This window comes from Gymnoscopelus microlampas, assembly GCF_963454915.1.
Source record: "Gymnoscopelus microlampas genome assembly, chromosome: 20".
Lineage (NCBI taxonomy): Eukaryota > Metazoa > Chordata > Actinopteri > Myctophiformes > Myctophidae > Gymnoscopelus > Gymnoscopelus microlampas.
The window spans coordinates 35,566,640-35,593,340 of NC_139957.1; the positions used below are offsets into that span (position 1 = coordinate 35,566,640).

General features: G+C 41.8%; 2 protein-coding genes across 3 annotated transcripts in view; one reads left to right on the plus strand and one right to left on the minus strand.

Moving 5' to 3' along the window:
• Nucleotides 1–11,553, minus strand: part of tecpr2 (tectonin beta-propeller repeat containing 2) — a 50,825-nt gene extending 39,272 nt beyond the window's left edge. For both annotated transcript variants that reach the window (XM_084044411.1, XM_084044410.1), the window contains exons 1-9: nt 11,432–11,553; nt 10,415–10,524; nt 9,523–9,663; nt 7,589–7,717; nt 7,087–7,218; nt 5,710–5,867; nt 4,831–4,984; nt 1,221–1,373; nt 102–234 (exon numbers count right to left, since the gene is read on the minus strand). In XM_084044411.1, the coding sequence (XP_083900537.1) occupies nt 102–234; nt 1,221–1,373; nt 4,831–4,984; nt 5,710–5,867; nt 7,087–7,218; nt 7,589–7,717; nt 9,523–9,663; nt 10,415–10,498 (1,084 nt within the window). In that variant the 5' untranslated portion in view covers nt 10,499–10,524; nt 11,432–11,553. The remainder of the gene's footprint in view (nt 1–101; nt 235–1,220; nt 1,374–4,830; nt 4,985–5,709; nt 5,868–7,086; nt 7,219–7,588; nt 7,718–9,522; nt 9,664–10,414; nt 10,525–11,431) is intronic.
• A 3,811-nt stretch (nt 11,554–15,364) lies between these two features.
• znf839 (zinc finger protein 839) lies at nt 15,365–26,680 on the plus strand. The gene is made up of 10 exons (XM_084044860.1): nt 15,365–16,937; nt 17,308–18,552; nt 19,043–19,177; nt 20,830–20,946; nt 21,080–21,172; nt 21,340–21,480; nt 21,793–21,903; nt 22,193–22,271; nt 22,885–22,990; nt 23,097–26,680. Exons 1-10 carry the CDS (start codon nt 15,747–15,749, stop codon nt 23,866–23,868), a joined length of 3,990 nt encoding a protein of 1,329 aa, XP_083900986.1. The 5' UTR covers nt 15,365–15,746; the 3' UTR covers nt 23,869–26,680.
• Nucleotides 26,681–26,701: the final 21 nt, after the last annotated feature.

Below are 26,701 nucleotides of genomic sequence, written 5' to 3' on the forward strand. Positions count from 1 at the left end.
ATGGTAGATCATGGTACTAGTATTAGTACTAGTAATAAGACATGGTAGTACATACAGTGGCTAATAAGGACAGTACTAGTATTAGTAGTGCTAGTACATACAGTTTGATGCTAGTCCTTCGGGGCTGTTGGAGATTCTAACGATGTCTCTGTCTCCTTTCAGGATGAAGATTTCATTTTCACAGCAGGACACTGAGACGATGTCACCACAGCTCTCCAATGCCCCGATGATCACCTACAGCACAACACAGCATATTACAAATACAACACATTATTAGATTTTCACCCATTAGAGCCGGGAAAGCACCTGTGTCATTTTAGATTTTTGCATTGGCTGTTCAAAAATAGCGGATGTACAAGCAACAAAGTTAGTGAACTCCTGATTTAGAAGGCCTTTGTGGAATCGGCCTCAGGTCTCCATGGGTTAAGGTACCGTAAGTAAAATCTTTAAGGAGCTTTAACTTTTTAAAGTTATAAACCCCAAAAATATAACTTTTAACTTCGCACCTTTGATTTCATAACACATGCTACCTAACATACTATATTACATTTGCCTAGTATACACACAACTACATTGACTGATTGATTGAATACTTTATTAGACAGAAATGTAAACAGTCAGACATTTAGGCTAAAAGGATAATACAAAAAAGTCCAGGGGACCTGTTTCCATTGTGGTCCTATACCACATAGCATATACATAGCATATACTATATTGCATAATGCTGTAGAACACACTATATGATACAATACTCATTAAGACCTGGAACTGTGTCATTTTTCGATTTGAGCTAAAAAGCATTATTTTACACTTTGGCTATTCAAAAATAGCAGATATACAAGCTCATAGCGCGGCACCGAGTGCCGCGCTATGAGCTTGTAGATCTGCTATTTTTGAAAAATCGTGAAAATTTCTGCAAATCTTTGAATATATGTTGTTTAAAGCAAACATTTTTAACTCAAATCTTTGCGTCTGGGGGTCCCTGGAACAAAATATTTTGATGGGGGTCCACGGCCAAATACATATAATTTTGGGGGTCCTTGACATGAAAAAGATTGAGCACCACTGATACAGAAACATACGTTTTTCAGAAAACTGTTGGGATTTAGGAGACGTGTAGAATCGGCTTCAGGTCTCAATGGGTTAAGCAATGGACATACTGTAGTTGAGGCATGTGCATCCCCGGGGTATGGACTAGTTTTTATTATCGGTATTATTACCTGGTTAACACAGTCCAGTACATAAACACTGTATTCGTTCCAGCTGAGCAGCCAGCCGTCTCGGAGAAAACAAGACAAGAGACCCAGCTGTCTCTCTCTGGGCCTGTATCCCCCCGCCGGACCTGGTCTGGGGAACAACTCAACCTGAGGGACCTGGACAGATGGCGAAGGGACAAAAAAAGGCAGGCACACATTCAAAAATCACACCCTGTGTGAAGGTAGCGGCGCCTTTGAATACATTATGTCATCGATATGTGTTTATAATGTGTTTATAGCCATGTGTCATGTGAAGCTTGACCAATCACTTTGTTGACGGGTCTGACCAATCAGAGCGTCGACGACAGATAAAGTTAAATTGAGGATCTAACTTTAAATAACTTACCTAGAAGGAGACTTTAGCCAAATAAAAATATATACAAAAAAAAACATGAGGAAATAAAAAATAAACCTTGACATCATAGTGATGTCATGAATAGTCCCCTTGCCTGACAAATCACAACCTTGACGGGCCTGACCAATCAGAACCTTGACGGGCCTGATCAATCAGAACCTTGACGGGCCTGACCAATCAGAACCTTAACGGACTCTTGGATTCTCGATCGTCTCTATCAAACCATTCTGTCATAACGGATGACTGGGTCCCGAACTCAGACTTTCTATACATTCACCCTTCATCTGTTCTTGTATCTTTCTCTTTCTATTCGTCATATTAACTTTAAATAACTTAACTAGACGGAGACTTTAGCCAAATGAATAATAAGATGAAGTCATTGTCATCGTTTATATAGACATCGAATTCTATATTCATGACATCATAGTGATGTCATGAATAGTGACCAATCACAACTTTGGCGCACCTGACCAATCAGAACGTTGACGCACCTGACCAATCAGAACGTTGACGCACCTGACCAATCAGAACGTTGGCGCACCTGACCAATCAGAACGTTGACGCAAAAGCCAGGCATAGAGGGCTAATATCCGCTCTATACCTAAAGGTATAGAGCGGCTAGCGCCGCTAAAAACCTAGATAAGAGACCGATAGAGACCGATAAAGATGAATGCCAGCGCCGTAGTTGGGAGTGGACAATCTGGAGGGGACTGCGGAGGGGAGGATGAGAAGGAAGCCGGATGCTCTCCTCCTGAACCTGTCTTATCCATAGAGGTATAATATAACTAGAGCATTGGTTCTCAAAGTGGGGTCCGGGGACCCCCAGGGGTACTTGAGGTGGTTCCAGGGGGTTAGCTAAATGATGGATAGGAACCAAATGGACCCTTATGGGTGTGTAACTCTGAGAGTGTACAAATGGAACCAAATGGACCCGTTAGGGTCCATTTGGTTCCATTTGTACACTCTCAGAGTTAAGTTAACATAGATTTTACAACATGAATTGGGGTCCCAGAGATAGAAATGCCATTAAATGGGGGTCCGTAGCCCTAATGCATGTCAAACTGGGGTCCTTAAAATGTATCTTTTCAAATGGGGGTCCGCGGGCTAATAAGTGTCCATTTGGGGGTCCTTGACGTGAAAAAGTTTGAGAACCCCTGAACTAGAGGGCGGATTGCCCCGCCCCCAGCTATTCATTTCAACGCAATTGCTCAGTGGCGTTTTGAAGCACACGGAAGTAATGAATATTGGTTCCATATTGGTTCCTGTTCTGTTCTAGGATTACAGACTCCTGCTTGACTCTGGTACATTTGCACATGGACTACTGGAACCATGTCTATTTTATAATTAATTCTTAAACGTATCTCTACTCTTGCTGCTACAACACCTGAATTTCCTCACAGAAATCAATAAACTCTATATGTCTCCCTGTTCTGTCTGTCTGTCTGTATCTGTCTGTAACAGACAGTGATACAGAAGGAACCAATGTGTCACCGAACAGAAAGCCCCTTTAAGCCTTTTATCCAAAGTGGTTTACAACACAATCAGGCCATTATAGGACTATTGTGGGATGGAAGAGACATTCAGCTGATGCAGTTATCCAGAGATGTCTCAACCCTCTCCATGGTATACTGTAGTTCCACATCTGCGCTTTATGTGTTTAGACTAGAGATGCGCATGTCTCCCTTATAAGATACTAATCTGGATACATGGGGCTATGACATGATTCGGGGATGATACATTTTAATACAGAATGATTACGTGCGATTCAAAGCGATACGATCATACAGCTCTTAACATGCGTTTAATGTAGACATTAATTTCCCATCGTAAATTAAAATAAGCCAATTCCATAAAAGTGGTTATTAATTTGATAACAAACTCAAAAGTTGGGCGACTAAATAGTATGCAGTATGGCTAATGCAGTGCATACTGTCAGTAGACAGTAAACCGTTTGAATCGTTAAATGCAGTGTATAGCAGACAATGACAGAAAACGGTGAGTAGTACCAGAAGTCACAGAATACAGCTAGTGAAAGCAATACATTCAAAAGCAAACTGCTAAGCTTAATTTATACTCGATCGCACGAGAATGTCTCTTGCCAAAAGGAACAACGGGCTGTGATGCAATGTGTTTTTAGCTTCTTTTTGGCAAGAAACATTGACAGGCTTTGGGTTTCAACGTAGTAGAATAAGAAAGCCAGTCCTTTAGTTTTGTATTTCAAGTATGTGTATCTGTCTTTTGAAAATATTTTGTTCCAATAAAAATTGAGAATTGAGAAAAAAAAAAAAAAGAATAAGAAAGTCATGCCAAGCCATGGAGTGACTGAATGACTTTTTTTTAATTAATGCTGCTTCGGCTGCTGATGCGTGAGCAGACCTACGTACGTATATGATTACTTTCATTAGGCTGAAGATTCTTTGTCAGTATCTGCCACTGCAATGGACCCATTATGCGAACATGTTAATTAAAAAATGAGTAATTAGCGTTGCTGGAGCATTGTCCGATACAATTTTCAATATCAATAAGCATCATTGAATCAAGGATTCGACTTTGTGACTGGAAATTGAGCCTGTACGTTAATCAGGGCATGCCTATCAGACAGTACAACTGCAACTTAGGTACACATCTGCATCTGTTGCCATTTTAAACCTCATGTACATAACTGCTACTACCGGTAGATATGCTATACGTATCTTTTTCACTCTAAATTAGAATATTTGATTAACCGACTTGTTTCTATCCTTGTTTTCGTTTTTTCTTGCCCTTCCTTCTATCTCTATTCTGCCTCCCTTTCCTAAAAACTACAAATGGAGTTTGCACGAAGAAAAAAAAAATCACCCACTTGTTTACACCTGTAATCCTGTGATGTGAATTAAACAGATTCTGATTCTTCCAAATACATTTTACATTGCGGCATCCCCAATTACTTGAGCATGCCACAAAACTAACAAATCTTCCTTATTTGTTTTATTGTACATTATTGGGTATATAGGCATATCCCAATGGCGCCCACACATATCGATGTGCAGCACTACTAATATTATTACTACTGTTCTTGTTCTCTTTGCACTCTGCTTATGTAGAGTGACTATTTATGTCATTTGTTTGACTAGGGTTCATGCCATTTACTCTGATTTCTGACTGTTGTTACTAATACTAACACTGTACTTCTACTGCAGCTACTATTGTTACAACTACTAAACTACTGCAATCATGTACCTCCATATTAAAGAGTGGTTTCAACAGTCTGGTGTCCTCCACAAGTCCTCTGATGTCTGTCCTCCACAATCTCAGTCCCGGTCTGGCTGCAAACACCTGTAGGTCACTTTGTTTACACAGACCCGGCAGGAAACACACTCCAAACCGTCCACTACTACAGCGCGCGTACACACACACACACACACACACACACACACACACACACACACACACACACACACACACACACACACACACACACACACACACACACACACACACACACACACACAAAGAGAGATTGAGAGAGACAAACAGGTTCATTATATATAATGAGTTTTCAACTTAAAATGTAACATTTAACAATACAACATTTACAACATTTATTTGGCAGGTTTTATGGCAATCTGCAAATTACATTTTGAGATATCTTGTTTGCAAGTAGAAATTCTGGAATTCAGAAAGGTTTTTGGGGGTGTAGTATCCGTTTAATGGTAATTTGGTTCTTATCTGCTGTACTTACTTTAAGACATTAGCACAGCTTATTTGAGAGTGTACTTATTACTTATGTAATACACTGTGTGGCAGTGTCTGGCCAGCGGCAGGTCGTGGTTGTGTGTATGTGCATGGTCAATACCCGTGTGCAAGTTCAGATCAATTGCTAAAGCCACTGAGGAGAACCATGCGGAACACGGCTGAGGTTTCGTTATTATATAGTAGTATATTCAAGCAATTAGAAAAATCATAAATATCTTATTGAAATACATTCAAAATCCTATCAAAAAAGTTAAACAGACATAGTATATATATAGAGTATAAATAAAGGGTATTTACTGAAAAATAGCTTTACAAGCTCACAGCGTAACATGTAAATCAGAAGGGCTCTAATGATAATGTCACCTCTTCCTGGGTTTGGTTCCTATCTGCTGTTGCGTGTGTTCCTGGGTGAAGAAGAGCAGTGATCTCTGCTGGGTGGAGACCAGTAGAACTTTCTGAGAGTACTCCAACTGAACGACACCCGACGGCTCCTCCAGCAACAACACAGGGTTACACACTCCCTGAAGAGGACACATATACATATTAATGAGTACAATGATAAATTAATGATGCGTTCCATAATTTTTTCGGGCGCTAGGACCCTGCATTATTCCTTATTGAGCGGCAGGTTTGGTATAGATAAACGCTGTAATGACCGGGAGTATGACTTTAATGCTGCGTTCACACTGGCAGATACAAAAGATACAAACTACAAACTACTTTTTTGAAGCTTTGTTGCTGTTGTAGCTTTTGTAGCAGCTACAAATGTTGGATGTATCTTTGTATCTTCATGTCGCTGGCTTCTAGGGGTGTGCCGATACACTAATTTCACCAAACGATACGATACGATATTTGGCTCACAAGTTCGATACGATATCGATACGATACGCACTTTCTTTATTATGAAAATATATGGGGGAGGAAAAAAGTAATTGCAAACAAATAATTCTGTTTTTGCATTATTCAGACATGCAAACTTGTAGCTTTTCAGCTACAATAGCCGTTTTCAATCCAAATAGGGCAATAGTGTGACACCTGACCCGAAAAAAAAAACATGTTGTCACCCTTTTCACCTCGGGGCTGTTTGCATGCCTGATTATAATGATTGTAAAAAAAAAAAAGTAAAAAAATAAATAAATAAAATGTTTTTTTTTCAAAACGATATTTTTTTTTTCCCAAAACGATACATATCGTCACGAAAACGTATCGCGATATATCGTGGGACGATATATCGGCACACCCCTACTGGCTTCCATTGAAAATGAATGGTAGGCATGTATCTTTGTTGTTGACAGTGTGAATGCAGCAGTACTGTCAATTGTCAAGAGCAACCTCATAAAAGGTAGCGTAAATTAATATTTAATATTTAGACATAAAAGTCAGAGGCATTAGTTTGAGTTTTTTTGGTATGTATGATATGTATTATTTTTATGTTGATGAATTGAATACCGTACATAGGACCACAATGGAAACAAGTCACCATGTCATTCTCTATGGCAAAATGTGCATACAGGCTCATTCAAAGGCTCACTCTAATGTTACATTTCATCAAAGCAATAAGCAAGCCTCTCTGATCATGGATATATTTTCTGCTGCTGTGTACACTTTTGGTTGGTCAATTCAAGATGACAACAGCAACAACATAGTGTGGTGTGGTCACTGTGATGTGGTGTGGTGTGTTACTGTTGTGTGGTGTTGTGAAGTGTAGAGCTGTGTTGTGTTGTGTTTTGTTGTGGTTACCTGGTCAAGGTCCAACGAAGAGAACACCACCTTCCCTTTGTCATCTCCAGAGAAGAGCTTCATACCATTAGTGCTCCATGCTAACGATGTCACTGTGCTCTTATGAATACCAACCACGTCAAAACGCCTCAACTACAGAGATGGAGAGACGGACAGACACAAGAGAGAGAGAGAGATGGAGAGACAAATAGCTAATGAAACAGATATACAGTGGTGTTAACCACTTAAAGCGGAATAAAGTCACTTTTATTAGTGGACAACATTTTTGTAATGTGTAGTAGAGTATGTTAATACAATATAACGTATACAATTGTGGTGGTTGTATTTGGTCTCCCTGCTCTTCTATTGAGACATTTTGATCCTGTGTCTAAGTTAGACACGACCTTTGACAAGATCAAAATGTAATGTCTCCCCTCAGCATGCAGGCAGGCTCTATTAGCTCAGTGGTAAAAAAAAATCCATCTCTTGTACAGGAGACCCGGTTCCAGTTTACTGAGTTCACCTGTTTGTTCCTTCCAGGAAGTTGAGACACCAGCTGGAAGAGAGCCACCCTTCCTGATGCTGTTCCCACGGCAACCAGGTCGTCAAAGCAACTGAGGAGCTTCACAGCAGTGATCGCCTCACACTTCCCCTGCAGCGCGCACACACACACACACACACACACACACACACACACACACACACTTAAAGTACTTATTCATACAGAGGAAAAGCAGGACAGAAGTACAAAACTACAGTGCACATATTTTACAAATATTGTAGGTGCGTGGCATAGCCTAAACACTGAACAGAATAATAATGAATAATGAAAAACAAGCAATTAAAAATAGCAACCTATAACTATGACAACGTATCTCTATGTCAAGGACAGCGGTAGCAGCATCTTCTTCGTGTACAGCAGCTACCAATGAGCGAAACCTGGTGTAACACACTGAACGCAAATATTATGCAGTGAAAAGGCGATTCAGCGGGAATAAAATCATCCACCTGTATGAATGAGGTGTCACCAAATTAATTGTTTAATGTATCATATGCGCATTTTCATATCATTTATTTGTGTTGCTTCTGGAGGGAAAATACCTTTAGACAAGACCAGTATGGAGATAAGGTTGAGTTAACCACACATTTTCTGGCATGTCACTATAGCAAAAAAAAGCAACAATTTCACACTTTTTTTTTTTTTTTTTTTCAAATATGTTCAAAAATGTTTAAAAAAAATAGCGAGACAGCAGATCTAAAAGCTAACAATGACCCATTGTTGCTATTTGTCATAAGGTTATAGGGCCTAAGTGGTTAACACATTCACGTTCAGTGTGTCCTCATGACATAAACAGCATGAAATAAACGCTCCCGGTGTGCACAGACCTTAAAGCTCACTACAGGTTGGTACTCGCTCTGTCACAGAGGTGGGCTGTGGATAGCCTCAAAATGTACTATGAACTATCTACAGCCCACCTCTGAGACACAGAAATGGTATCGTCCTATAGTCAGCATTAGCGAGGACCCATACAGTAAATGGAGATAGGGTTGAAAAGATTTCAATGTTACTTTAACCATATACAGTGATGGTAGAGTGATTAAGAACCACACCGTCTCCCTCTCAGCTGTCCTACTGTCTGTCTCTCGTACTCTCTCTCCCTCTCAGCTGTCCTAATGTCTGTCTCACCTACTGTACACTGCGAGACAGAGAATGGATACAAAATAAAAAGAATAAGCAGCAGAGACAAAATCATCAATTTAAAGTGGGTGGAGCATGTTCGTATCACTTAAAAAAGAAAACCATACCGATGTCTATTCGAGATCTGTAATCCACATTAGCACTGAGCTGCTCTCTACATTAACTAGACACTGTACGGGTGCTGTCAGACAGAAGGTGATGTGTTCAGGGTCTTCTCTAATGTCCTTAGGAAACGGATAAGTGGCTTTAGAATTTCACCCACTTAGTTACAGTGGATGGGAGGGGAGGGTAAAGAGACTCGTCCATTACACTCTTACCCCTGGGACCTGTCCACTAGTACAACCACAGTCTACCGTTGACCACCGGGAGCTGCCCAGTACAACTATAGTTTTCTACTGTTGGCTACTGGGAGATGCCGAGTACACCTACAGTCTTCTACTGTATACCGCCAGGAGCAGCCCAGTACAACTATTGTTTTCTACTGTTGGCCATTGGGAGATGCCCAGTACACCTACAGTCTTCTACGGTTGACCCCTCGGACCAGCACAACCATAGTATTCTACTGTCAATCACCAGCAGCTGCCAGTACAGTTGCAGGCTTGACCACCTGGACCTGTCCGGCAGTACAACCACAGTCCTCTACCGCTGGTCACTGGGAGCTGCCCGGTACAACCACAGTCTTCTACAGTTGGTGACTGAGCAGCTCCCTCATTATAGTATGTGAGAGTATCACGCTCAAGGACACCTCAGTGCCTCACCTCCAGGTTGTATTTGTTCATAGTGCTCAGTCTGCGGCAGTAGAGGTACAGCATTCCAATGCTGCTTCCCACAGCGATGTAGTCTGGTGTGACGTCCAACGCTGTCAGATAGACCACCACAGACCTGAACCCCTTCTGAACCTGACCCAGACCAAAACCACAACAAACAACACAACAAAGAACAATCAATCATCATCAGTAACATAATAATAACCTATTAGAATCAATTATATCGCAATCAATACAACAAAGATCATATATTCTAATCAATTATATATTCTAATCAATTACATCACAATCAATAGAACATAATGATTATCTATTACAATCAATTACAACATCACAATCAATGATCAGATTAATAATCTATTTGATTCATTTAGAACATCATATTCACTAATAGAATAATAATGTATTAGAATCAATTACAACAAAATGAGAACATCACATAACTTGTTATAATAACATAATGATAATCTAACTTTGTTGTAATACTTTTACAGTTTGTGTAGTCATTTCTATCACAACCCAAGAGGGGGTTGCGAGATTTTATGACAAGGTTGCAGAGAAAGAACTGTAACACAGAGAAGTAGCTTTATATTAGATTAGGTTTCAACTAAGGCTTTGCTCTGAATCCCTAAATAACTCTGTACTAAGTGCAACATAGTCATTTGAAATGTGGTCATCTGAAACCTGTATGTCACTGCAGTATTCCTCACGCTATCCGTTTCACCTTCATCACCGCCCTGAGCTTTATTTAACACTACATCCAATGTGGTTCATAGCTTCCTCTTAGCTCTAAAGGCACATATGTTAGTGCAAGAAGACTGATGATGTGTTTATGTATGGGAGATTATTATGTAAAGTGCTCCTTTCAAGTGACAGACGGTACCTTGGCGGGGATGGCATTGAGGAGGTAGTACAGAGGACAGAACTCCCTCAGAACCGACGGAGGAGGAGGGGTCTGGGTCGCCATTGGTTCTGCTGACAAATGGATCTGTACTGGTGGGTTCAGCAAGGAAAATAAATAACCATATAGATTCATGGGAACAAACATTAACAGATGGAAAGAGGTCATTGACATCTATAAGAGAAAAACTAATAACATACCTAGCTACATCTGTTAACACTTAATTTAAAATCCGGGTGTAACAACAGAAATGGATGCAGATTTCTATTAACATGTCTAAAACACAGACTTGGGTCTTTCTACACTGCAGTGTCACGTACTGTCAAGTAGGCAGCTCAATTGTATCACCGAAAATGGTGACCCGTCCAATTTGGTGACTCCAGAGGTTTCACTTTTACTTTACATCTTTACTGTGCACAAAGATGAGGAGATGGTAGCAAACTCACCTGATATAATCTTAATTAACGCGTGGGAGATACAATAATTACAGAGAGTTCACATCTTTCAGTTAGATGAGGTTTACAAAAGGCTGACATTGCTTTTTAACAGACATACACTTTGGACATTTCTCATGTCAAACAAAGCCATATAACTATGAGATCATATAATACCAGCATCTCTCATATTGAAGTAAAGATGTTGATGGAATGTTATACACTGCAAAAGCTCCAGACAGCAGGGACTCGAATTCTAGGGGTGGGTCACAGAATTCAATAGGTTTCCATTTCGGGTGTGACATTGACTGCTCTGTACTTACACGCCCAAGGCAAACAGCTGTTAGCAACACAAACATTACGACCACCAGACCTAATGTCCACGTTTTAATACATCACACAACTATATAAGTGTATAATAACTGTGAACAGGCAGTGCACAAAAAATATAGACGTGTTTGTTTTTATGTTTTTTGTTTTTTTGGGTGTTTTAATATCAGCAGGTGAATTTGACGCTATGAAACCGTAACTGCATAAATAAAACATATTTTAAAAACACACTTACAGCTTCTGTCGTCCGTAGTTATCCGTTGCCACAACGCACATGTATCACACGTTTAAAGGGCCGTCGGCGACATCGCCTCCTTTTGACGTTTGTTGTTATTTTAAGGATAAATAACATCTCATGATGATGCCCAGGCTGTCAAGCTCGCTTAACACAAACACTAGCAATGAATATGACTTCCGGTCGTGGACTTAAAAATAAAAGCTACATTTATTAATACATTTTTATATATATATATATATATATATATATATATATATATATATATATATATATATATATATATATATATATATATATATATATATATATATATATATATATATATATATAATATGTTAAGGATAAATAACATCTATTGCTAATGCTCACATTGTCAAGTAACACAAACACTAGGAATAAATACTTCCGGTTAAAGATTCAAAAATAAAAGCTAAATTTGCATTCCGTGGCGAGAGGTGGTGTCGCCAAGCTCCGTTCCGTCAGCAACTATAGGACATCCGGTTTTGGAGCTAGCAACTATAAGGTTTCCGGTTGCCTTAAAAATAAGATCACCAATGTGTAATGTTTTTTAAAAGACACAAATGTATTTTAAAAATACATTTATGATGTACGTCTTTTAAATGGCGCATACTAGAACACTTCTAATTGCCAATTCTATTTTTATAGACACAAATGTATTTTAAAAATACATTTACTTTAACTGGATATTCATTTGTGTTTGTTACATATGTATTGCTTTTGAACTGTTTGTCCATTATTGTAATAATGCTGCCTCTAGGCCAGGTCACTCTTGGAAAATTATCATGATATAATATTGTTTATTGCAGAAGCAAATAAACAGTGATAAAAGTAACAACAAAATATGCTACAAATAATAATAGTAGATCACTGCAGGTGCGATTTAAAAAGAATAAAGCAAGGGGGGTTTATAAAGTTGATCTCACCTATTTAAAAACTAAAATACAATACAAATAAGAATGTAATTAGAAAAATAAAAGTGTGTGTGTGTGTGTGTGTGTGTGTGTGTGTGTGTGTGTGTGTGTGTGTGTGTGTGTGTGTGTGTGTGTGTGTGTGTGTGTGTGTGTGTGTGTGTGTGTGTGTTTGTTTGTGTGTTTGTGAGAACTGTTCCATAACTGAGCGCCCCTGAACTTGATAGAAAATTGATACAGACCAGTAGGACAGAATGTTGGTGAAAATTGAGAGATAATTTGTTAAAAAAAAAACTGGCAGGCCGTCCAGTGCGGCCAGATGTAAGAAAAGAAAGTGCCGTTTTCAGACAACAGTGGACACTGGAAAGGCGCCGGCGGACGCTGCCAAAACTTCTGACATACGCACGCGTGCGGGGACACCTGCCCTACAACGCCACAATCTCGGATAAGCCCGAGAGGTGTAAAAAAAAGTGTGGCGGACCGTCCAGTGAGGTCAGAGGTCAGAAAAGTGCCGTTCTCAGACAAAAGTGGACACTGGACAGGCGCCGGCGGACACTGCCGACACTTCTGACATACGCACACCTGCGGGGACACCTCCCCTACAACGCCACACTCTCCGCTAAGCGGGAGAGGTGTAAAAAAAAGTGTGGCGGACCGTCCAGTGAGGTCAGAGGTCAGAAAAGTGCCGTTTTCACACAAAAGTGGACACTGGACAGGTGCCGGCGGACACTGCCGACACTTCTGACATACGCACACGTGCGGGGACACCTCCCCTACAACGCCACACTCCCCGCTAAGCCAAACAGGTGTATTTTCAAAAGTGGCGGGTCGTCCAGTGAGGTCAGGGGTCAGAAAAAGGCCATTTTCAGTGCATAGCCTTTACAAATTGGACGCTGGCCACGAGACAGCTATTTGCCGTGGCACTTGTGTCATACGCACAAGGTTTATCATACCTGCCATTCCATCTGTACTTTAATTTTATTTGTGTTATCTATATTTTTATTTTCTACTTCATTACATCAGTATTGTTACTTGTTACTGATGTATTTTGTTTGGTTGTGTTAGCACAGTCTCTGTAGAAACAGGTCTCAACATTTCACTGCTACTTGAGTAAGTGACAAATAAATCCCTCTTGATTCTTGTTCAGATTAGTTCCAGAGTTCTCTTTGAAAATATCTCACATTTTGAAATGGCTCCACATCCATTGCCTGATATTAAGCTGGTAGGTACACATGATGTAATAGACATGCCACTAAAAGTATGCACTTAAAAGTTTATTTTCATTCATTATTTATATTCTTTATAATTGTGAATGTCAAAAATTGTGGGGTTCTGCTATAGTCACTTACAAAACGTATACTCTTATTTCAACGTGAAATGATAGTGTTGTATACTGGAGTCAAACTGGGTTTGTGTCAAATATACTGCAGTTCTCACATTAGTTTATATATAGTAGGCCTAATACCTATCACCGTCCTTTGACTTTATTTGACTTTTAGTGAGAAAGACTGTTACTTGAGTCAGCGTTTAATAGCCTACAGCCAGCAATTGTTTCTAATTATGACAAGCACAATAACACAAATAATAATAATACTCCTGTGTGCGAGTCTGTTGAGAACGGCACTTTTCTGACCTCTGACCTCACTGGACGGTCCGCCACACTTTTTTTTACACCTCTCCCGCTTAGCGGAGAGTGTGGCGTTGTAGGGGAGGTGTCCCCGCACGTGTGCGTATGTCAGAAGTGTCGGCAGTGTCCGCCGGCGCCTGTCCAGTGTCCACTTTTGTGTGAAAACGGCACTTTTCTGACATCTGACCTCACTGGACGGTCCGCCACACTTTTTTTTACACCTCTCGGGCTTATCCGAGAGTGTGGCGTTGTAGGGGAGGTGTCCCCGCACGTGTGCGTATGTCAGAAGTGTCGGCAGTGTCCGCCGGCGCCTGTCCAGTGTCCACTTTTGTGTGAAAACGGCACTTTTCTGACCTCTGACCTCACTGGACGGTCCGCCACACTTTTTTTTACACCTCTCGGGCTTATCCGAGAGTGTGGCGTTGTAGGGCAGGTGTCCCCGCGTGCGTATGTCAGAAGTGTCGGCAGTGTCCGCCGGCGCCTGTCCAGTGTCCACTTTTGTCTGAGAACAGCACTTTTCTGACCTTTTCTGACCATTTATCCATTTAGATAAATTATTAATGTTTAAAAAAACGTTTTTGTTACACAGAAACATAATATGTGTTGTATAGCTTCGTTTAAATGCTTAATTTGTAGTTTTAATGTGCAAATTAACTGTTTTTCTACTTTATTTGTATTTTTAGAGTGTACTCTTATTCTGAAGAGATCGTCCACCGGAAGTCTTATAGTTGCTCCGTTATAGTTGCTGACGGAACACAGCTGTTTTCTCCTCGGTTTTCTTCTGTATATTTTATTGTCCACATATAGAAATATTTTAATATGAACAATTATTATACATAATATAACATAAATAAAAGACTGTATTTAGCTTTTATTTTGGTTAGTATTATTACCATCGGTCAAATATTTGTACGTTAAAGGACGACTTCACCACTTCACTAATGCTCATGATAGGAGGGCTGTAGACAGTTCAGAAACCCGTCTACCAGTGCCATCATCGATGGGGAATCCTGGCCAAGCTAATAGAAACTGCAGGCTTTGTATTCCTGGAAAGTTGCAATGCAATAATAGATCCCATGGTTCTCGCCTGAATAAAAAAATTGTAATCTTTTTGGGAAAAAAATCCTGCCTAACGATGATGTCACTGGTAGACGGGTTTCTGCCTCTGGACTGTCCACAGTCCTATGAGACACAGACCAAGTAGGAAAAAGTGTATAATTTTATCATGAGCATTAGTGAGGACCTATTATATGAATATATGTTGAAAAGTGGTGAAGTCGTCCTTTAATGACAGGAACCGGAAAAGGCGTCACTGGATTCAGCTAAAACCAGGAGTGAGGTTTTTTTTTTTTTATCAAAACGGGGTGCGACAGCTCGAGCTGTAATCATTACGCTGAAGTGTGTTTATTGAGGAGGCTCCATTCCAGTCAGAATTCCATTCCACAACTTATCAAGACCCGGACGCTGCTGGGGGAAAATGCTATGCTAGTAAAAAAAAAACATCGTGAACCGTTACCTTTTTTTCGTACTTATTAACTACACTGGTTAATAATTTGTTTCTCTCTCGCGATACGTTATATTGTTTTTTTTTGCGGTTACATTTTCTAAGAAATTGCGGTTGGAGTAAAAAAAAACATAATTGTCACGGATAAAAAATAATAAAAAATAAAACCCACCGAGTGGCTGCATGAAAATCTTTTAGCTTAGCTACGGCTAACAGTAGCTAGCTAGCTTCTTCCACCACAGACTTGCCAAAATGGCGGACAACGTTGGGGATGAGACGACCAGTACGTCAAATATGACAACAGTGGCGGCAGGGGATGCAGTTACGGTCACACAGGTTCAATGTGTTCCTGGACTACCGTCCAGGAACGACACCACGTCCGTGATGACCGCGGGTCCGTCGGCCACCACCAGCAGCCACCAGGACGTCACAGTCTACCAGGGACTGGCGGACTTCCTCCAGACACAAGGAGAGTGTCAGGTTGTCACACATCAGATTGTTGGAGGAGGCGGCGGCGACCAGGTGGAGCAGAATATATTCGTCGGCTCGTCCGAGTATGCCACCATCAATGCCGATCTGTCCAACACCACCATCATTTACGTGCAGCCGGACGGCAGCCTGGTGGAGGGGTCCGGGCTGACCCCCGAGGAGCAGCAGGCTCTGCTGGAGCAGTTGGCCAAGCAGCAGATAGTCCAAGTCTCCGACACCGAAGCTGCCCGTCTCTTTGAGCAAAACCAGGTGGTTAAGACCATCCCTGCTGGAGCTCAGTTTCTCCCCAACGCCACGCTGGCCCCCAGCGAGCTCCAACAGGTCATAGACCAAGTCACCAAGTCCCAGCAGCAACTGCAGACGTCCCCAGTCCAGGTCACCAAGTCCCTGCAACAACAGCAGACGTCCCCAGTCCAGGTCCCCAAGTCCCCACAACAACAACAGCAGCAGCAACAGCAGACGTCCATAGTGCAGGTCCCCAAGTCCCCACAACAACAGCAGACGTCCTTAGTCCAGGTCCCCAAGTCCCCGCAACAACAGCAGACGTCAGTCCAAGTCCCTAAGTTACAACCACAACAGGCATCCGTTGCCCAGGTCACCAAGTCCCAGCCACAGTCACAACAGCAGACGTCCATGGTTCAAGTCGCCAAGTTGCAACAACAGGCCTCTATGGTCCAAGTCGCCAAGTCCCAACAACAACAGCAGTCTGCCCAAGTCACCAAATCCCAACAACAACAACAAGCATCCATAGTTCAATTCAACCAGCAGAGCCAAGCAGCAGCTAAACCAGGGGAAACCCAGGTTGTGGCAACTGTGGATGCCAGTGGGTTGGTGACGGTAAGCACTGCCACTGAGGTGTCTGGAAGTCCCAAGCCACAGAACACCTCAGTGCCGCTGAAGAAAGTGGCAAAGGGCAACATGCAGACCACACCAGTACGTGTTGTCCAGAAAAGGGTAAGATGTAGGCATGTAGCCTTGGATAGTAGCACACACAGTTGTACTGCAAATTTACAAAGTCATGACATGACCTTAAAAAAATCACCTTGTAGCTGCTATTGACTATTATCAGTCTGTTTAATTGGATCCACAGTATGTATTCTTAATTTGAAACCTTCCTTGCCCATGTTTATGCTGCTGCCATGCTTTTGCACTGGGCTATATACAGGGAATGGATCTTGCAACCTGTTGAGTCTCTTGCTCTGAGCTACACAGAATACTGAACCCCTAATTCTATTTGTTGTTTAGTTGTTGTTTAATCATTTTTTGCTGTTTTTATGATTTTGCTAAAGCATTTTGTAAACTAAACTAATTTACTCCCTCTCAGCCTGAGCCAATCAGAATCCAGCTCCAGGCCCCACCCAAACAGGAAGCAAAGGCAGGGGGTGTAACCACCATCACCCTCCCACCCCAGACGAAGCCCCTGGCCATCAGCCAGCCACAGGTCAAGGTCTCTGCCAATGGTGGTCTAAGCAGCCCACAGATCATCACCCTCCAGCCAATGGTAGGCCAGCAGGGCCAACAGTTCTTCCTGCAAGGGAACCCCGGGGACCCACCCATCCAGCTGCTCTTACAAAGCCCTGCCCCTGTGGTCGGTTCCCTGGTCCCAGTGGTCCAGAAGCTAGCGGGTCAGCAGAGTGGAGCCACGGTGACTGTACAGACGTCTGCTATGCCCGTTAGCATTCAGAATCAGAAAATTGTAACGTCACCGCTTCGCATTCAGACGTCTCAACCTGTCAAAACAGTCACTGTGCCTGTTGTCAAGCCAGCGACAGCGACGGCAACCCCAGCTAACGGCACTGCGCTATCGAGCACCCCAAAACTCGTTAAGACTCCCATTAAGACTCCCGTTAAGACTCCCATTAAGACTCCCGTTAAGACTCTCGCTAAGACTCTCGTTAAGACTCCCGTTAAGACTCTCGTTAAGCCTCTGATTAAGACTCCCGTTAAGCCTCCCATTAAGGCCGTCGGCGCCGCAGCCACGGGCACAGCTGCTTCCGCAGTTACAAAGGCAACCAGTACCACCACAAAGGCGGTCGTCAAACAGTTGGCGCCAGTGGAGAAAGTAGTAAAGAAGAAAGAGAAGAAGGTGAAAGCGAGGGATAAAAAGCCGCTGAAGGTGCAGACGAGGTCAGGGCGCGTGTCTCGTCCCCCTAAACACAAAGCCAGAGACTTCAAGTTCATAAAGAATGAAGACCTGGCAGAGAGCCACCAGTCCGACTCTGACGACTACTCTGAAATGAGCATGGAGGAAGAGGAGGGCGAGGGCGGAAAGAAGAAGGCGAGAGGTAACCCCACCTCTTCCTCCTCATCAACCTCCTCTCGTAAGTCGCGGTCGTTCAAGTGTCAGACCTGTGACAAGTGCTACATTGGCGACGCAAGCCTGAATAGACACTACAGACTTAACCCCACCCATGGAGACCCCGAACCCCCAACCACACCCACCTCCCCAGGAGGAGGAGGAGCTGGAGAGGAGGTGGTGAAGAAGGAGGAAGGTGGAGAGAAGAAACAGACGAGCACTCTTGAGACAGAAAAGGTTTCCAGTAAAACATCAGATACCTCGCTGGACAAAGTAAGACAATGTTCTCCACTCATATTGCGCTAACACACTGATTGGATGGCTGGGTTGACTGACTGTATAACATAGACAATGAAGTTACTAGAATAACTTTACTAGAATAACCTGTGATTTAGGGCTGCAACTATCAATTCTTTTCTTAGCGGTTATTCTATTTATTACTTTTTCGATTTATTTTATAATAAACTAAATCGATTAGTCTGATTAACTGTTGTAGCCCTGTTAGACTTGACGGCAAAGCTGAAGTGACGAGCAACTGAAAAGTTTAGTTTCTCCAGGAGCCCTTGAAAATAGGTCTGGAAGACAGTCAATGATGTTAACAATCATTGTGTTCATATGATAAGATTACATTTCATGTCACACCATATGTACACATGTAACTTGCACCAGCAAAACCAACATTCAATTCAATTCAATTAGTTTGATTAAACTATTGCATCCCTGCTTTGGTTTATTCCCTGTTCCCACTCTTCCTCTGCTCCAGGATGAGGAGATTACATCAGGAGCAGCAGGTTTGAGAGTCCAGCCCAGGGGTCCCGGCAGGCCGAGGGGCAGGGGTCGAGGCAGGGGTCGTGGCAGAGGTCGTGGTAGAGGTCGACCTCTGGGTCCCCCTCCTAAGGTGGGTACAATCTTGTAGTTGTAATACTGAGTGCCAAAGCATACTCCCTGTGCCCTTTTTATACAGTACCAGGTAGGCCTACATATTCGCATTCCTATGGGTGATCCTATCCATTGACTTTATTCATTTCTTGCATTAATGGCTTCCTTCTACTATAGCTGCTCATAAAAACAATTATAGAGGCTTTAACGGAGGTGGACTATGCAAATGACACTCACACACTCTACGATTGTATTGACCTGACATCGGGTCAGTAGATGTCCAGGTGAAGTGAGGTATTACAACACAGTTTAGTGTGTGGCCTTCTGTTTGTATAACATCATAGGAACATTAATGTTCCATTAACTTAGCTAATCATGACTAGTAGCTATAACTGCATCCATGGTAGGGTTGGTTCCTCCATAGTGTTGTGATCTTTCTGTTGTATGTACAGTATATGTGGGAGGAGCAGCAGTGACACAAGTTAAGTAGACGCTTAAGTAGACACATCCATTTACACTTGACTAATGCATCAGATTTCAATCAAGCCACAGTGCTTCTTGGCTTTATTGCTATCCAATTCAAGGTTCAGCTCAAGATGCATGCAAAGTGCTTTACTGTAATCACTGACTAGGGGCATGCATCTCACCCGGTGAGACCGATTCCATACGCATCTCAATACGCAATCAACAATATGATACATCTAGACACATTTTAACCATTTAAGCCATACATTCCTGGTTCTGGGTTGTACTCAACATGTACTGGGTCCTACATGTAACCTTATTGGGTCATACTATACATGTGCTGGGCAGCAGAACTGCAGGTGGGGTGAAACAGACGTACTCTCTCGTACAGCACATCCATGCCATGGCATCTCTGATAAATGATTCTACCTGTATATACTGCATTTTTCAGCGGTTCAGCTGGTTTTGTATATTGTTGCACTTTAAGTTTTATTTTCTTATACAAGCCAAAGTTAATGTTTAGAAGTCAAAAAGTAAACGATAAAATAACGGGTTTATTGATAAACTGAAACATGCATCGATTTGTACACAATATCTACCAATGTTTTTGATTTATAGACACCATACACCGGTGTTGTGCATTAATCGATAAGCTCACAACACGTCACAATGCAACACGCTGTGTGCTTGTAGATCGGCTGTTTTTGTCATATGAAGGTGTCATGCTTAAATGTCAGTGGATTGTCTCATCCCTAGTATATTGACCAATAGATCGATTGTATTTATTGTGTAGAAAACAGGAGTAGTCATTTGTCTCAATTAATATATTTTTATTTAGAGCTGAATGATGGTAAATGCTCTTTGTAAGTTACCAAGAAATCATTTAGACTGAAAATTAATTTTTCATTTTATATTATGGAACAAACATTAACAGTTCAAGGTTTAAACATCACATATTAGATGTGTTTACATGATACATAACCTCAATGTATCATTGGATCAGTAAAATTGGATCACAATACAATTTATAAATCTTATGTAAATTGTCTAATTAGTTATTTGATTAATAAGTTCACCCCTACAGTTGCAACACAGTATCAGACAATGAATCAATATTGACCAATGGTTTAAAAAAAAAACATATATATATATATATATATATATATATACATATATATTTACATATCTTATATTATTATTATTAAGGTGGTGGTTGGCCATCCAGGCAGGCGGGGGCGTAGAGGCAGACCCCCAAAGCTAGGGGGCGCAACAAGAGCAACAGCAGAACAACAGGCAGAGAGGAGGAGAGAGCAGCTGGAAGAGGTAAATGAACATGTGATCTGATTTAACCTCATTAACCATATTAATTGAAAAATAATGTGTTATGTTATAATTGTAATCTGTGTGTGTGTGTGTGTGTGTGTGTGTGTGTGTGTGTGTGTGTGTGTGTGTAAAGTTGGTAGAAGAGTGTGAGGATGAGGAGCTTGTAGATGCGGTGCTTCCTCGTCTGTCCAAGGCTTTAACACTCTGGGACCTACTGCTGGCCAAGGTAACACACATACAACCCTGTTACCTCCCAAACCTCTGATCTCTCTCTCTCTCTCTCTCTCTCTCTCTCTCTCTCTCTCTCCCTCTCTCCTCTCTCCTCTCTCCTCTCTCCTCTCTCTCTCTCCTCTCTCTCAGCTGTCTATCTGATGTCTCTGTCTGTCCCTCCAGGTAGAGAAAGGTCGTCCTACTAGGGCTCACTTCCCAGAGATGTACCGTGAGTTTGAGACGCTGCAGGGCCAAGTGAAGAAGCTAGCCCAGGAATACATCTCCAACCCAACTGGTGATGCTCTGGATGTCCGAAATATAGAGGTGAGACTTTCTATTAGAGAGTTTTGCTCTATTCAGTTCCATTCTATTGATTATGCTGCACTAGTGCAGTGATTCTCAACCTTTTTTAATTTCAGACCTCCAGTTTGAAATGTGTTAGGCCATGGACCTCCATTTGATACCAGTCCTTTATCTCTGGTGCCCCAATCTACACTGACAAATTAAATATTAATTTAACACTGAGAGTACGTTACGTACCGACGTTGAGAACCAGTGTGGTAGTGGACAACTTTCATACTTGGAGTATAATATCACTCCTGTGTGGTTCACTTCTAACATGTTGATTGTGTCCAGGTTGCCAAATCTCTGGGGATCTTTGATGAGGTGAACAAGCTGAAAGTTGTTCCTGGAGCTCCTCAGAGCTCAGCAAACATGGCAACCAAGAATGTCCGCTACATGATGGAGGTAAATAATAATAATAATAATATAACTGTTATTAACAACGCTGTGTGTTATTGACTGGGTTTTGTAATGGTTAAACTGATTGATAATGGTTCATTTGACAAGAAATTGAAAACTAGACAAATTAATATTTGTTTTTCAATATATATTATCATCACACACTGTATTACTACAAACCTGTGAGCCTGGTATTGTGTGAGTTACATCTGTACTTAACAGCTCATTGAAATTCAGTGCAGAAGAGCACAAAAATAAATGAACTAATTCTTATTCTAATTGTTTTGTTTTCTAGAACGCCAAGATGTTGCCTCCTTCTAAAAGGTTCAAAATGGAAAACAGTGTTCCCATTCACCTCAACGGGATAGAGAAAGGTATGAGCTTCTGGAAATAACGCCTTGTTTTCTATTTCAAGGACTTAAGGTCTTAAACAGCGCTAAATGTAGTGCTTACTGTAGTAATGTACTTACTGTCTTAAATTCTTAAAATATCAGCTTTCTTGATGCACTGATAGTTGCTGCAACTCAGCCAAGTAGATTAAGTAAACCTGCAATTGCATTCTGACAGTTTTTTAATGACATTTATTTTTATTTCTCTATTTTATGTTTTCTATTCTTTTTTTTTGTTTTATGTGAATAACTTTGAACTGCCTTTTGTGTTTTTAATGCGCTATAAAAACAAACATGCTTAGTTTGAAATCCACTAGGTCACAGCACACACACTTCTATTCTCTCGATTTCCATTTACATTCATTTCATCAGTTTAATTGGTCTTATATTTCATTCTAAACCATATTAATATGCCCTTAAAATGTCTTAAATTTCAAGTCCATTTGCTGAAAATTGTAGAAGCACAAGGTTTAATATAAGAAATGTAAAACTACTTTACAATATACTAGTGCAACATGTCACCCTGTATGTTAGATGAATGTAACTTGAATCTTCAAATGACAAACTACTTCACATTCTGTTCTATTCCCACCCAAAGTCGGTGGTCCCACAACCCCGTTGACCTCTACCACCCTGAAGTCAAGCTCTGGACCGTCTGGATCCAAAATCCTCTCCTCCACTACCACCACCTCCAACACCATCAGGTACCTCCATCATCACACACACTGTAATACTCCAGGTTACGGTAAACAGGACATTAAGATCACGTGAGATCACTGAGATCACTGATCCTTCCTTTTCTGCTCCTAGCTCCTCCACAGCCACGGCCACCAAGACCAACCAGCCACAAAACTCTACCCACGTGCCTCCCACATCGAGAGCCACACCTATGGAAGTCTCCCAGGACTCCGCTCCAAACAACCAGACCCAGGATGCCGCCCCTAACAACCTGACCCAGCAGCCTTCAGTGGGAGAGGCAGAGCCCATGGAGACCAATACCCGGGGAGGGTCTCTGCAGGCTGGGCAGGGCGTGGTCTCAGACCCCCTGTTGAGTGTGGAGGACCAGGCTCTGAGCAGCAGCGACATCGCAGCCCAGATGAAGGAGCTGGAGAAGGCTCTGGGTTCAAATCCCGACCCGCTATCGAGCAAACAAGAGTCAACTAAGGGAGAATCGACCCAGCAACAGAACACAGGGCTGTCGGTTCAAAACCCAGCTACACAGACCACCGCCGCCGCCGCCACCACCCAGAAGTCAACTACAACCACAACTCCACCCATCTCTTCTCCAAAGCAGCCGGCATCAATCACCACCACCACACCACTGCCCCAGCAGAGCACACCGACTTTGGGCACTGCGGGCGCTACGGTGGCCTGCGAGGGCCAAGAGATCTACATCCAGACGGAAGGACTGACCATGCACGTGGAGGGGGAGGGCAGGGGGGGCTCGGACAGGGTGGTGGTGGTGAACGGGCCGGACGGCACCACCATGCACATCAGGACTCCTGAGGGAGTCCCCCTGGAGGCCGTGCATGCCCTACTGGGCATCGAGGCCGCAGCAGCAGAGGGAGAGAAGATGCAATAGACGTGGACTTGAACCTGAATTTGCACTTCATCGTACGACGGCGTCGCACGCCAAAAATAGCAGATCAATAAACTCACAAAGTTCCGCATCTGCGGCGCATTGTGAGCTTATAGATCTGCTATTCTTGGTGCATGACGCCGTCATATGACGGCGCATAAATTAGGCGATACAGACATACATGGAAACAAACAAAGTCACACAGACACACCCATATATACTGTATATATATATATCTGTGTGTGTTTATGTATATATAAATGTGTAAATATACATACATACATATGTATTGTGTATGCATGTATATGTACAGTATATATACATATATACTGTAATCTGTGTGTATACATTGATAAATAGTTAGATATACACACGTGTGCGTGTGTGTATATAGAGTATGTGTGTGTATGTATGTATGTGTATATATATATATATATATATACACACACACACACACACACACTGTATACACACACACACACACACACACATACAGATACACGTACACATAAACACCCAATACACAAGCATAAATTAACCCATACATATACAGTTACATACTACAGTATTTTAAAGAGCAGCTGCTCTGCAAAATGTCTACGTCAGCCTACGCCAAGCAACACGTTTTACATAGATCCTTGAGTTGACACAACATATTGGGAAGTGTTATGTCACATTTTCACATCCTTCTCACAATAGAGCTCGATTTAGAATTGGCCGAAGTTGCCCTTTAACACACAGACGCTCACTCATACAGTATGTATACACAAGCCACACACACATACGAACACTACCCTGCAAGAGCCAACAGCAGAAAGTACTTGCTGCATGTTTTTAAAAGGTCATCAGTTATGTTTCAGATCCAATTTGAACTACAGTTAAACCAGTAAATGTTCCCCACATCTGGACCTGAAATACTTCCTCATAAGATCAACTCTGTCTCTCTACTCTGTGGAGGAGTACATGTATATATAAATGATTAATCACTTTATGTATGGTCCAGTTTATACCAGAAAGACAGCGTGTTCGTACAGAGACTGAATTTGTGTTTACTCTGAGGCAGAAAAAGTTTCTTTTTTAATTTTCTGATTTTACACATCTCTAGAAAACCTCCATATTTCCGTTTTTTATTACAACAAATATCAAAGATGACAGACTTTCAGATTCTCAAATGTATCGGTATTTAAGTTGAAAACAATGATCAGCTTTTCAACAATTCCATCAGCTTTAGTATATTAATGATTAGACGAGTGGGCTGTAGTGGATCAAAGAGGATCAATTTGTTACATATTGTCTACAGGCTCAGGTTATGGTTCATATTGTTATGATTCATAAGTACATTTTACTGGTAAGGTTCAAAGTTGGACCAAGGGTTACGATAAAGGTGGAGTTTAAGGTCATGGGTAAGGGTTTGGGCTGGGCAGTGTTTGTCTTACAGTTAGAATTTGGGGTGTGGTCAGTTTGTTTGGCGTTTAGAGCTGGGTTCAAGAGGTGTAATGTTACTCTAAAGCCTGGTTCATGCTTTCTGCTGTCTTAAAGGTTGCGGCCAGTGCTGACAGTCTCCGTATATGTCATTTCATAGTTATTGCTGTCAGAGAAGCTCAAAGAACTGAGTTGACCTCCTGGTGACCATGGCAACAAACTAGCCTGCTTCTTCTGTAGTTGTCTTGGCTTTGTTTTTGTAGTCTACTAGTGGTAAATAATGCCACGTATATCACACAGTACACAAGAAGCATGTATCGGGATTGTGATTAAGCTCCGTTATTTAATGTCTCAGTGTAGCTTCCCGCGTGCGTGCGCGATGTATTGGTGGGAGATCAAGTCAAATGAATCTGTGCAAACTCTGACCTCTGCTCCAAGCGCCTGCCTGAACATAATTAACCAGATATTTCCACTCTGGCCAAACCCAACCGGTTGATCCATTTTATGTCCTACAACATTTTTACTCTGCTCTGACCAAACCCAACCCCATTTGGTCCAGTTTATGTCCTACAAGGACAGACGGCACTAGCAGCTACTGTGGGCCATGTCCTACATTTCAAAATTACACATTCTGGTATGCTACTAAACCAACAGTACTCATTTCAGAACTCCCAGTTTCACAAGGCAGGTAGTTGGTGTGTCCGGCTTTGTAGGGCAGTATTGTGTGTACTGTACGTTGAATGTATCAATTGTATCTGAGAAGCGGTTTAAGGATAATACCGTTGTTTAGTATATAGTTTGTTTTGCTTATGGCTCTTATAACCTTTGCCTGTTGGCTTCCTACCACTCTACCCTGAACCCACACATATACTGGTTAATGTTGATCAATTTGCCTGGCTTGTCAAATAGTGAAAGCGTGTTTGTGAAATCCCCAGTTCCAGCCTCTTTTGTTTGTTCCAGAGGTGTGTTTGTGCGTAGGTCTCAGTTGCTACAGCAAGTGCTTGGAAATCTGTACATGATCAAAAAATTGGACAAGAGGTTTCTGACGCGAGATGGAATGACTCCCGAGTTATTTCAAAGTCTTAATGCACGTTGTCACGGAGGGACAGGACAGCCATCCAAAGACAAACGGCAACAAGTACCTTTTCTGTGTTCTTAAATGTCTAACCTGAATAGAATTTAGATTGTATATCAACAAAAATTACACCCATAAATGGTTTGAAACCACAAACATACAGATACTTATGTACAGACACATACACTCCACCAGGGTTTGAGGGTTGGGAACTAGTACGCCAGGAAAATCTCCCATGATCCTTTGCTTCAAATTGTTCACTGAACTTGGTGGTTTTTATGCCGTATATTCTTTGTATATTTGTAAAACTCCTTATTTTGTTTTTCAATGTGTTTTCAT

What these genes read in the sequence shown, in the direction of transcription:
- znf839 (XM_084044860.1), top strand. Translation starts at nt 15,747, where the DNA reads ATGGCGGACAACGTTGGGGATGAGACGACCAGTACGTCAAATATGACA. An exon ending in GGGACCTACTGCTGGCCAAG is followed by an intron (nt 21,173 to 21,339) that starts GTAACACACATA and finishes CTGTCCCTCCAG; the next exon opens with GTAGAGAAAGGTCGTCCTAC. An exon ending in CCTCAACGGGATAGAGAAAG is followed by an intron (nt 22,272 to 22,884) that starts GTATGAGCTTCT and finishes TCCCACCCAAAG; the next exon opens with TCGGTGGTCCCACAACCCCG.